The sequence below is a fragment of the Cricetulus griseus genome, chromosome 4 (assembly GCF_003668045.3).
Source record: "Cricetulus griseus strain 17A/GY chromosome 4, alternate assembly CriGri-PICRH-1.0, whole genome shotgun sequence".
NCBI lineage: Eukaryota > Metazoa > Chordata > Mammalia > Rodentia > Cricetidae > Cricetulus > Cricetulus griseus.
The window spans coordinates 60,049,411-60,061,470 of NC_048597.1; the positions used below are offsets into that span (position 1 = coordinate 60,049,411).

Sequence of the window (12,060 nt, forward strand, 5' to 3'; positions counted from 1 at the left end):
CTGGCAGCACCACTGTTCAGCAGCCGGATGAAACTTAAAACCGAGCCAGCTTCCTCTTGGTCTAGCCAAAGCCTAGCCCTGATAACTGATTAAAAATAAACAACACAAACAATTCAGGCACATGGCATGACTAATTGAAAACCAGTTTGAGCTGAGGACAATTTTGCAGGCTTGAGGTCTCCCTTGGTAGATACTGGAATTCAACCGGGGCTATATACCAAGACGAATACTTGAGAACACCAGATTTCTATACGGTCCCAAATTCATCTTCTCACCATGAACAGGGAAATTCACGGGGTGATTTGTTACAGTGTGCAGATCAGGGCAGCAGGATTCCAGAGGCACTGGCATCTGATACATCATTGGCAGTCATTTCTAAAATATCCTGTTTGAACAATGACATATGGAATTCAAGGAATAAAAAGAGTTTTGATGGCCTGACTTTAAATTTAGTTTGGCTTTGTTTTGATCTCTAATTTTGATGAAAACGGTCACTAACTCTCTGTTGTCATTTTCTTGGCTATTTGGCACCAGAATATTCAGCATCACCTCATTTATAACTACAAAAATATCAAAAAAAAAATCAAAGAAGAGCAAATGCAGCACAACTTATTTTCTTTCATGTCTCAGGCTATAAGGAGTTTTCTCAAGCCTTGCTCTGGTCCATCGAATAGCCATTTCATCTGCTGTGTGAATCGATTAAAGAGTAAATAAAAGAATGTATAAGTGAAGAATGAATGAATTGATGAACACATTACAGAAGTATATGGCTGAATGCACACAATTCTCCATTATTGAAAATGTAACCATCCAAGTTTTCTAGCTGTTTAACGTTACTATTTTTTTTTAAATTAGTCTGGTTATTCTTACTTAAAATAAAATATAATGGCATGCCAGTTTTTATTTCCAGAATGAACTAACTACTTGAGCTTCAAAATAGGTGATTATTTTCTAGACTTTCAGTCTCTCCTCCCATCATCTGAAGAACGACATGCTGAACTGGCCCTTCCCTGATCTTTGCAAGTGCACAGATATTCCGTGAGATGCAAAGGCTTGGGCAAAGCATCTAGATTTCCTCGGCATAGTTTTAGCTAATGTTTACATGGCCTCTTTGCTCCCACACTGTGGGCCAACTCATCTACTCCAGGAAAGAGTTTACAGCAGCCCATAAGCTTCCTTTTGGAACATGGTTCTCAAACTTGACCCAACATGAAAATCCCGGAGGAGCTTGTTAGAAATAAATTCTTGGCCCAGCCTCAAACAGACAGCTGGAGTCTGCACTGGATCCTGCTGAGCTGGGTTTTCAGCAGGCTCCCCAGGTGATTCTGAGAAGTCAAACTCAGAGACTTAGGGCTAAAAAGAATGACTAAACGGTCGTCTTTAAATGTGTATCAGTCCCCATAAAGACTCATTTCCTCTGCTGACTTACCTTGCTTTGAAGCAAATTTGGGGGGCTATATTTCCTTTGGAAATGGTACTCATCATTGTGCATCCTCTGTATGGTAAGTCAGCTCAGGTAGGGAATCTCATTGACAAATTTCTCTCCGAGAGCTAAGTCTTTTGACCCCCACCTTTTGTTACAACTCCGAGTATAGTGTTCTTGACCACAGTATCTCCTACTCAGCTCTCCTAGCGAGTCCTGTGCAAAAACACTGCCGCATGTCAACAGCAGAAACATGAAAGTGTCCAATACTTCAGGATAGTTGAGAACCATCACAAAAAACTCTCTATTCCCGAAGCTATTCAGACTAGCAACCCTTCAGAGAAGGGGGAGAAAGAACGAGCTTTCCCAGACTTTCCACAGGCATGACTACTTTAAGGAAGTATTCATCACTCTGAGCAGGTTAGGTTACTCATAACTGATGAGTAAGAAATCACTTTGTGTTGGGACAGCAACACTGAGGTTTGTATTTTCAGGGAGGATCTTGAGTTTTAGGTATTTCAGTTTTCAGTCTTTATGGCCATATAGCTCATCCCATCTATTTTCTTCCTGGGGGTTTTGGCATTGGAAAGTGCATTTGGATGGACCTTTGCTCTTATTGTGGCTACAACATCAATTTTACCTTCTGTTCTGCAACTTTCACTCATCTCTTCACACATGCTGGTGTTCCGGGTAGAGAAATGAGTTTAGTGCTAACCAAGGGAAGGGGCTGCCAGCGTCAGGCATCTTTTGGGCCACCTAAGACTCAGGTTGGTGACTTACTTGATAAGTACAGTTAACATTTGTCTATCACCCTTATTGGCATTTGCAGTTCTCATTAGACTAGTTGTGGTCACACAGCTAGTAGTTGGAGTAGGTTTATTCTTGTGGTCCATCATACTGAAAGCTCTTGAGAACAAGTAAACAAAACAGACATTCTCTTCCTGTGCAGTTGAATGCAAGAATATCAGGGAATTTGGCACATGCTTACTGCAGTACTCAATACATTTCTAGCAGCGTAAAATAAGAGATCGAATTCCTGTGTAATATTCTAACGACCTCATCGGAAGGCATGGTCAGGTGACATCCATCAGAGTTGCATGGGAATGTTCACGTTAGGGAGAAAAGAAACTGGAGACTTTAGAGTGGGAGACAGAATCGAGAAAGAGAGTAGAATGATGGAAACTGCCTGTATGATAGGTAGTTTCTACCCCAAAGAGAGAGTAGATTAATGATGCCTACCTGGACATGGAGGTGGAAATAGTCTTTTCTGAAGTTAGAGTCCCCAGAAGCATGTGAATTTACCTGCAAGGAAGTGTTCCCTCCTGGTGAACTTAGTGAGAGAGTGGGAGCTGATACAAAAAAGAAAGTGTTTTTGCAATTTTTGATGCTGTATGGTATTACTAGGGACTTAAATAAGACTCCATTTCACTCTGCTCCAGTTCTTAGCAAAGGAGCAGGCCTTTGGACAACCTCCTTTATCAGTCATTGGCTTGAAGCTGATTGGGCACAATATGGATTGAGAGTAAATTCCTGGCACTTGTTGGCACAGTAAAAGGGAAGCAAGGCAATTATCTAACAAGTATTGTAGACCTAGGTAACCCGAAGAAGACCCGCTAGTGTTGGGCATCCAAGATTTCTAAGGGGACTTGAGCAGACAACATGTACCACTGCTTTTTCATTCTGCCACTGACCAAGCCAAGGAAAAGGAAATTACAGGTGGAAAATGAGATAATCCATTCATGCCATATGTGTTGCCTTCCCACCACATCTGCCTTTGCCTGGGTTAAGTTCTTAGGTTTGAGGATGAATGGATTGCACATTGAATGTGATGAGCTATTATTAACTTGGATCAGGTGCCACTGGGATAATTCTCAAAGAAAAGCTGGTAGCCTGCTGGACACTGAGAGAGGCCTTGCTTTGGATATCTGAAGAACTTGGGAGACAGAACTGACTCCAGAAGAGGGCAAATCAATTAATATTTACCTGGTGACTAAAGAGTCAGTGATTTGAGAATTCTAAACAGAAGCCATAGGTTGAGAAGAGTCACTTCAATGATGCACAGCAGATTAACAGTATCTGCAGTGCACAGAGCCTCATTTTATAATGAAAACCAAGCATAGCAGAGGATTAAATCCAAGTTGTGGAACTTGACTCTCTGGAGAGCCATAAAGAGATGAGTCAGCTACCCAAGCTGTGTGCCTGCCCCAGTGGAGGAAGCAGGAAGGGCAGCCATGCCTAGAATAGGTACAAAAATGAGAACCCCAGAGAATACACTGGCGGAAGATGGAGGGAGCCTTTTCCTTTGGGGTCAGGAGTCAGCAATGAGTGGTTAAGTGGAGCACTACTTCCCCTTAGGTCCTTCCACTGTAATCAGCAGATCCCGGGCTTCCTTGCTTTCTATTAGGAGCTACAAAGATTTCAGTGATCAGCCACTTTCAAATACAAAAACTCTGGAAAGCAATCTCCAACCAGATTTTACAGAAGGACGAGAACTCAGAGGAGATGGCTAAGCATGTATAGTGCTCACACCAATGAGCATACATGTAACAGTGGGAAGTCAAACCTGGGTCTGGCAACGAGAGATGAATTTGTCAAATCTCCTTGGTGATAAAGGTCACAAGATGGGCTCTGTGACATGTGAAGAACACATAAGATTTGGACTCGGGAAGCACTAGCTTATAGTGGAGCAACCCCCAAGTCAGAAAGTGGAAGAGGCCTTGAACTCAGATTTCTATTCACAGTAACCAAGATATGGAATCCACCTAAGCGCTCAGCAGTTGAGTTAATAAACCATGTATATTGTATCAGAGTGTCATTCAACCACATGAAGGATGTGATTCTGTCATTAACTGCAACATAGATAGACAGGAAGCTGCTAGAGTAGGCAAAATGAGGCAAACATAGAGAGGCCAAAAGCCTCTCACATATGAAAGTTGACCTCAGAGAACTAGGGTGGAAATACGGAAAGGGAGTTGGGAGGGAGATAGGTACAGTCATATAGGTGGGTAGAGGAATAACTTCTAGTGTTCTCTAGCCCAACAGGACAGTGAGAGCTGACAAAAAGTTAATCGCGTATTTCAAAATATCTTCCAGAGAAGATTAATATAAAAATGATGGACAGATGTCTGAAGTGACAAATAAGGCCAATTACACTGTCTGATTTTTTTACGCAAGGATTGAAATGCCTCATGTTACTTCATGAATATGTATTATGATGCATTAACTAAGAGTGAAAATATTTTTGAAAAACGTTGGGTTCAGGAGTGCATCTCCAGGGAACTCAAGGCAAAGTCTTGAGCTCAAGGCAAAGTCTATGCCTCGTTCACCTCTGGGTTTCATTTTGAGATGAGGACAGGTCTTCCTGTGTGACGATTTTTCACATGTAGGTGAAACTGAGCCAAGAATAGTGGAAGAACTTTTGATCTAAGGTTCTGCCAAGGGATGTTTTTGGTCACTATACAAGATCGAATTCCTTAACTAGACACCTCAGATGTCCCTCCTCTGGACAGTTAGGTGGACAATTTAGTTGTCCATATTTTCCCTCAAAGTTGCTCTTTAAAACGTATAAAAGGGCTGGGTAGTGGTGGTATACACCTTTAATCCCAGCACTTAGGAAGCAGAGGCAGGCAGATCTCTGTGAGTTCCAGGCCAGCCTGGTCTGCAGAGCTAGTTCCAGGACAGGCTCCAAACACTACAGAGAAACCCTGTTTTGAAATATCAAAAAAGAAAACCAACAACAAAAACCCAAACAAACAAACCAGAAGAAAAAATTGTAAAAGAATAAAAGGAAGCCCAGATCACAAGCTGTAGTATTTTTGTGTGATTAAGTACAAGTTTCAGTTTACAACTTGAAATATATTACTGAGCTTTAATATTATCTTTGAAATTATGTTCTCAAGTATATATTTTTTAAAAATCATTTATCCCCCCCCCCGTGTGTGTGTGTGTGTGTGTGTGTGTGTGTGTGTGTGTGTGTGTGTGTGTGTGTGTGTGTATGTGTTTGTGTTGAAGTCAGGTTGACAGGTTTGGCAGCCAGTGCCATTACAAGCTGGGCCATCCCACTGTCCTGCTGGCCCATTTTTATTTTTTTTAAAGTAGACAATAGGTTATGAAAAGAAAATGTTCCATCAGTGTGATGATTTAGTAACTGTCCAGGCTTTACTTTGAGAAGGAATGACATTTTTATTAAAATGTAGTTATCTGTTGCTTCGGTATTGCTGTTGATTACAATAGACATTTTTTCTCCTTTTGTAAAAACACCTTGAGTAGAGTCGAAAAGAATAAATTACTTCTTTTTTGCACAGCGATGTTTATTTAAGAATTTCTATCAGCTGTCATATCTTATATACAAAATCCAATGGAAGACCACATTTACTATGTCTGTTTCTTGTGTAGTCATTGCTGTTACTCATATTGTTACTCAGTTGAAATATTTGTCATATAAAAGAGGGCAATGAAAAGAATTATCTTCTCTCAGCGTCAGGTAAGCTGTCTCCACACTGCCAGATGTTTTCCTGGGATCCCAGGGTTTGTCATGTGAGCACACCCTCAGCACACTGCCTTTCTCAGACCCCAGTTTCCACGAAGTGTTGATGCTCCAAGGTCATTCGATGTACAGCATCCTGGGTATAGGCAGCCAAGTGGGCAATGTTCATCTAAAAATGTTCTTTAAATGTGCCCTCAGGTCTCTGCAAATCCATCCCTGGCCATCCTATCAACCTCTTGTCTCCCCCACTCCTGAGACCTTCCTCCTTCTCCACCCTCATCAGCAAGGTGTGTTCACAACCAGCTTTATTCCTTTCATGGACACATGATTGCCTACTAAACTATGGACCCAACTTATCTTCTATTTGTTGTTCCATTGCCACTGAAATGTCAAATGCACAGAGATAGTGATTTTTATCTTCATTTTCCTTTTATATATACATACACAATACATATATACATACACATGTATATGTATATGTGTGTGGGCTATGTACATGTTCTGGTGTACACATGGAGGTCAGAGGACAATGTGTGGGAATCTGCTCTCTCTCTCTCTCTCTCTCTCTCTCTCTCTCTCTCTCTCTCTTCTCTCTCTCTCTCTCTCTCTCTCCTCTCGTCTCTCCCCCCACATCCACCATGTGGGTCTGAGTACCAAGCTCATGTTTTAAGGCCAAGAAACCCGTTCCTCTACCCACTGAGCCACCCCATTGGCTGTTTGTCTTTCCTTTTCCTGGCTCTTCTCTCAACACTTTGAACAGTGAGGGAGAGAAAGCTTAGTATATATTTAATATACATTTTCAACAAATTTATGAAGAATCATGACATAGAGAAAATCCTGATGTAAGTAAAATGTTGTGCACATGTTATATACCTGTGCTTTATTTTGGGGTAAAGAAAGATCTACATAGGTCATTTAATTCTCCAAGTTCTGTGTTCAGCTGAAAAAGATCCTGTACTAGACATTAGTCATGGAGCCCTCCTTCTTTCTCAACTTTGTCTATGGTCAAGCCTTCTGGCACAGCCCACCATCTCTTCACAATGGAATCCTGTTGTCTTAGTTCTTGGCTGGGCTTTGAACTCATTAAGGACAAAACTGTCGTCTGCTTTGTTTCTGATCTATCTTCAGTCCTAACACTGATTCACAAACAAGTCCACAGGCAATACAGAAAGGCCCCTTTGGAGGCTTGAGTGATGGTTCAGTGGTTAAGAGCATTGGCTGTTCCAAAGGACCTGAGTTAAGTTCCCAGCACTCATGTCAAATGGTTTAAAATTCCTGTAACTCTGTTCTAGAGATTTAATGCACGCTCTGGTATTCATAGGCACCTGCACATTGGACACACACACACACACACACACACACACACACACACACACACACACACACAATTTAATGTCCTTTATTTTTTTAAATGAGTATAGTTGTTTCTGTGTGTGTATATCTGTATATCACCTTCGTGCCTGATGCCAGTGGAGGCCAGAAGAAAGTGTTAAACCACATGGAACTGTAGTTACAGACCATTGTGAGCTGCCATGTCAGTGTTGGGAATTAGACCCAGGTCCTCTGGAAGAGCAGCCAATGCCCTTAACTGCTGAACCATCTCTCCAGCCACTTAAAGACCTTTTAGGAATTAAGGGTCTCTTTCTCCTTTATGTCCCTTGATAATGTGATTTTGTTTCTACTCATCTATGGTTTTGAAAGACCCCCGAAGAGGTACTTTCGTAGAGGGAGACCCACACCCAGGAATCAGCGAGGCCACGAACTGGATGCAAAAAACAAGAGGCTTTATTGGAGACGCGGGTACCCGGGGCGACTTAGCTTCTGTGTGGCTAAGCGCCCCGAGCCAAGGGAAAGGGGTCCTTATATAGGGAAAAAGGCGCAAGCTAGGAGCAGGGATTCTATTGGATAATTCTAATGAGGCATTATACAGAGCTATTCCCATTGGTCAATGTATATGAGACGCTATACAGGGTTATTCAAATAAGGCAAAGTACAGAGTTATTCAAATGAGGTGAAACACAGAGTCTTTCAAATGAGGCGAAATACAGAATTATTTCTATTGGATGGTTCAAATGAGACACAGAGTCATTCCAGATCAGCATATTCTCAAGGTCTGGTGTCTGGTACAGCAGACTCAATTCCCCCCCCCTTTCCTGATGGCTGACCTTGGGGGCGGAGACCTTGGGACGGAGTGTTTCTCTTCGGGCGGGGCGGGGGCTCAGGGGCAGAGCTCCAGGCCGGCTCACTCGGTGTTTGTTCTCGTGCTGACCCACCTGGTGCTCGCCCTCGTGCCGGCCCACCCGGTGCTCGTTCTCGGGCTGGCCCACCTGGTGCTCGTTCTCCGGCCGGCCCCACCCGGTGCTCGTTGCTCGGCCCCAGCCCCGAGGCGCGGTGCCAGGCGGGGCGCGAGCCCTGCCGGGGTGAAGGCTTGGGAGGCCCCGGCAGCTTCGGGGCAGGGGGCTCAGGGGCATTTCGAGCGGGTCTTTCAGTTTTGTCATAAAATTCTTAGTTTATTGATATTCTAAATTGAAATTTAAGGTAGAGAATGGGAAAGATCACAATTACACTTTCACTGTGAGCAGCCATATTATTGTGTAGTAAATAAATGCCTTTGTCCTATTCTATCTGTAGAGAATGTGTGGTTGCTGTGGTCCTGTTAGGATGTAAGGGATGTAGGGTTGTTGGCTCTGCCTATGATGAGAGGGACGGGGCACTTGAGTCTATGTTTTGGCCATGTGCCGAAATTCACATGCCTTCTTTGCCTGTGTAATTGTTGCAAAAAGATTGTAGGTCATTCAATGAGATACAGTAACATCTCTATATTCTGTCACTTGCTCCAGAGACTTCAATGTCTGCTCCTCTTCTCTTTTCTAAGCTCCCAAGCAAGCCTTCCTCACTTCTGCTTTTCACATTAGTCCTTCCATTATGGTGTCATTTTGCTCTTCTCTGTACTATGACTCTCTAGAGATCTGGGCTGACCTGTCCCTTTGCTGCTCTCTGAGACTGACTAGGTGGCCACCAAATCCCTGTCGCCTTCCTGGCATTCACCTGGTTCATATTATAGTTCACTTTGCAGGGAAGTGTGGTCATCTGCTTGAGATATGGCCCATCTTTAGGCATACAGAGTACTCCTTCCAAGACTGATTCATACAAACCTTAACACACTGCCCTCTGGTGTCCCAGATCTTCATAAGGGTATATCTCTAAAAACTTATAAGTTGAAGATTGTACTGTCAAATATGGAAAGCCTCAAAATTCTGAAAATGGTTCCTTTTTATCTTAATTAAACCATTTTCCCATGTAGGTAATGCAATAGTATTGATGAGGTAAAAGGTTCCAGTAAGGCTATGGTGGTAAGTGGAGACAATAGCAAAAGAGCTTTGAGACCTAGATCAGACATCCAAATCTTGTTTCCTGTTAGAGCAGTGATTGTCACCTGAAGTAATGGTGTACCATTTAATACACACAGTTCCTCATGTTGTGGTGACCCCAACCATAAAATTATTTTGTTACTACTTCATGACTGTAATTTCGATACTGTTACGAATCAGAAGGTCAATATCTGATATGCAGGATCTCTGATATGCAACATCCAAGGGGATTAGGACCCACAGGCTGAGAAACACTGAGAAGTGGGTGTTGAAAAACTTGTCTCTGTCAAGGAGAGGGTAAGGCATGGTTCTAACCTGCTCTACCTTTCCCACCTTCTTCATTGAGTAAGACTTATGCAGCAGAGCTGGAGACGCTCGCTTTCCTCCAGATCATACAATCCCTGGGCTTGAAGCACAGCATCCTCACATGCATTTTCAAAGGAGGGAATAAAGAAAGTGAAAGAAAGCAAGAAAAGAAAGGAAGGAAGGAAGGAAGGAAGGAAGGAAGGAAGGAAGAGAGAGAAAAAAGGAAGAAAGGAATGGAGAGAAAGGAAGAAAAGGGAGGAAGAAAGAAAAGAAAGGAAGGAAGGGAGAGAAAGAAAAGGAAGGAAGGAAGGAAGAAAGAAAGGAAGAAAGAAAGAAAGAAAGAAAGAAGAAGAAGAAAGAAAGAAACCATAAAACCTTTCCACTTCAATACCAGGATAATCTGCCACTCAGCTGTCCTTAGTTGTTGCTATTGTCATTGTTTAGAATGGGGTCCTCAGTCTACTTCAGACAAGCCATGACTCATTGGTACATTTCATTTTAGTCATGTCACCTAGAAAAATATCTGATATTACTTATCAAGAAACACGAGTGGGATTACGGGTAAGAGGTAAAGAGTGGTCATGCACGCCTTTCATTGGAGCTTAACAGAATGCTATCCTCATATCTGAATCTGACTTGCTGTTGGACTACAACATTTGTGACACCATTAGATTTCTGGACAAGGAGCACCTCAGTCACTTTGCTGATGTAAAAGGCTACAACTCTGTGTGTGTTCTCATCAGTGATGTCTTCTAGGGCTGGGAAATACCTTGATCTGTCCTGAATGCCAAGGAGGACACATGAGCCCACTCAAGCAACAGGAAATGTTTTCCACCTTAGTCAACTTTCTTATACAGGGTCAAGGATTCCCTTCAGTAGAGTAGATGAAACAAACCACAAGAAAATGAAAAAATTTGGGGTGTGTGTGTGTGCGCGCATGCACGCCTGTGCATGCGTGTGTGTGTGTGTGTGTGTGTGTGTGTGTGTGTGTGTGTGGGTGTGTGTGTGTGCGCGCGCGCGTGCACACACACACACAGTTACAAATTAACCAGTTAACCCAAGAATGGAATTATTCAGGGGTGGAAAAGTCAGGTTATGTCTTTAATACTCATCTCTCTTGCTCTTCTCTCCCTCCCTTCCAGCTTTGTAAACTATGGAATCAAGTTATTCTGTAGTTCATTTTCCAAAGCATCTCTCCTTGATTAGCGCCATGATTGCGGCAAAGATGATTGCCTGTCTCTCACTGGAGGTGGCAGAAGTTACACTTGCCCTTTTGCAAACATCATCATGAACTCTCATATCATCCCTATAATTATCATTGACATTTTACATATCAGAAGCCGGAAATTCAGATTATAAGTGATTTATCCGGGGTCATCAGCAGAGCATGGATTAAAACTCCATTTTCTTCCAATTCCAGAAGGAATCCTACATTTTCTTCCTCCAGTTTCCATTGCCACACTCGCTGTGTTCACAGCTTCTCTAAATTCCATGAGCTCCCACTGCTCTCAAGAGACAAATAGGACTCTATTGTCTTGTGTTTTTAGCACAGTGGCCATTCCCATTATTTGGTGGGGACTTTCATGGGCTGCATATGAAGTTACTATTTAGTGCAACAGCCCCCCCTTACATCATTCCTCTAGTCTGGAGGCCCTTCACATGTAGCTCAGTAAATAAACACCAGGAAGAAAAAACACACATCAAGCATATAAATTAGCAGACCAATCCTGTGGTCGTGGAGAGCCTTTCCGTTCTCTTTTGTTGTTTTAACGGGCAAGGTGCCAGTGGGTTTTGTAAGCACCTGAGAACGGCAATGACAAGAAGCGCCTGAGTCCCAGAGGTGCAGGTGGCTCTGACATTCCCCGCCACAAAATAGTAGGAAAGAAGCCCCACATGCTGGTCTAGATGGAGAAGAGTAAGAATGTCCACCAGGCTTTGCTCAATGAAGGAGAGGAGAATGAACTGGTGAGTCTCCTGCCTTTTCACCTTTTCTCCAAGTGGGCAAAGGTTGTTTGCAGGTACAGTAGAGGAGAGACTGTGGCAGCAATGCTGCTGGTTCTAGGTCCTGCAAGGATTTGGGTCTGGTAACAAGGGAGACCTGCAGGGACTGAGCAAGTTGTATCTCTGGATGGCAGTCTGAGAAGTAGACAGGGTCATGGGGGTGCATCCCCCCATTGTGTTCACTGAGGTTATACCCCCTGACCACCTGGGTCACTACAGCATTGGACAAATTGGTGAAAGTGGAAACTTCCTTTTCTTATTCTTCTTCTGTTGGTTTGTCTGCACAGTCTGGGCTTGGTGCTCTGGGGAGAAGTCACCGAGCTACTGAGATCAAGGGAGGCTTGAAAGAGGCACCAGGTGCTGAGAAGTGAGGCTGAGGCTGAGACTTTAGCACATTCAATTTTTCTCTTTCCTTTCTGCTTTCTTCTGTCCTTTATTCTAAACTTACATAAATCTTAAAAAAAAAGGTCACT

At 43.0% G+C, this 12,060-nt stretch overlaps 1 protein-coding gene across 1 annotated transcript in view; it reads left to right on the forward strand.

Moving 5' to 3' along the window:
* Positions 1-11,491: 11,491 nt before the first annotated feature.
* The window catches only part of LOC100751095 (probable cation-transporting ATPase 13A5), a 120,226-nt gene continuing 119,657 nt past the window's right edge, over positions 11,492-12,060 (forward strand). The window contains exons 1-2 of the mRNA XM_027413273.2: positions 11,492-11,551; positions 11,875-11,944. Coding sequence (XP_027269074.2) covers positions 11,492-11,551; positions 11,875-11,944 — 130 coding nt within the window. The remainder of the gene's footprint in view (positions 11,552-11,874; positions 11,945-12,060) is intronic.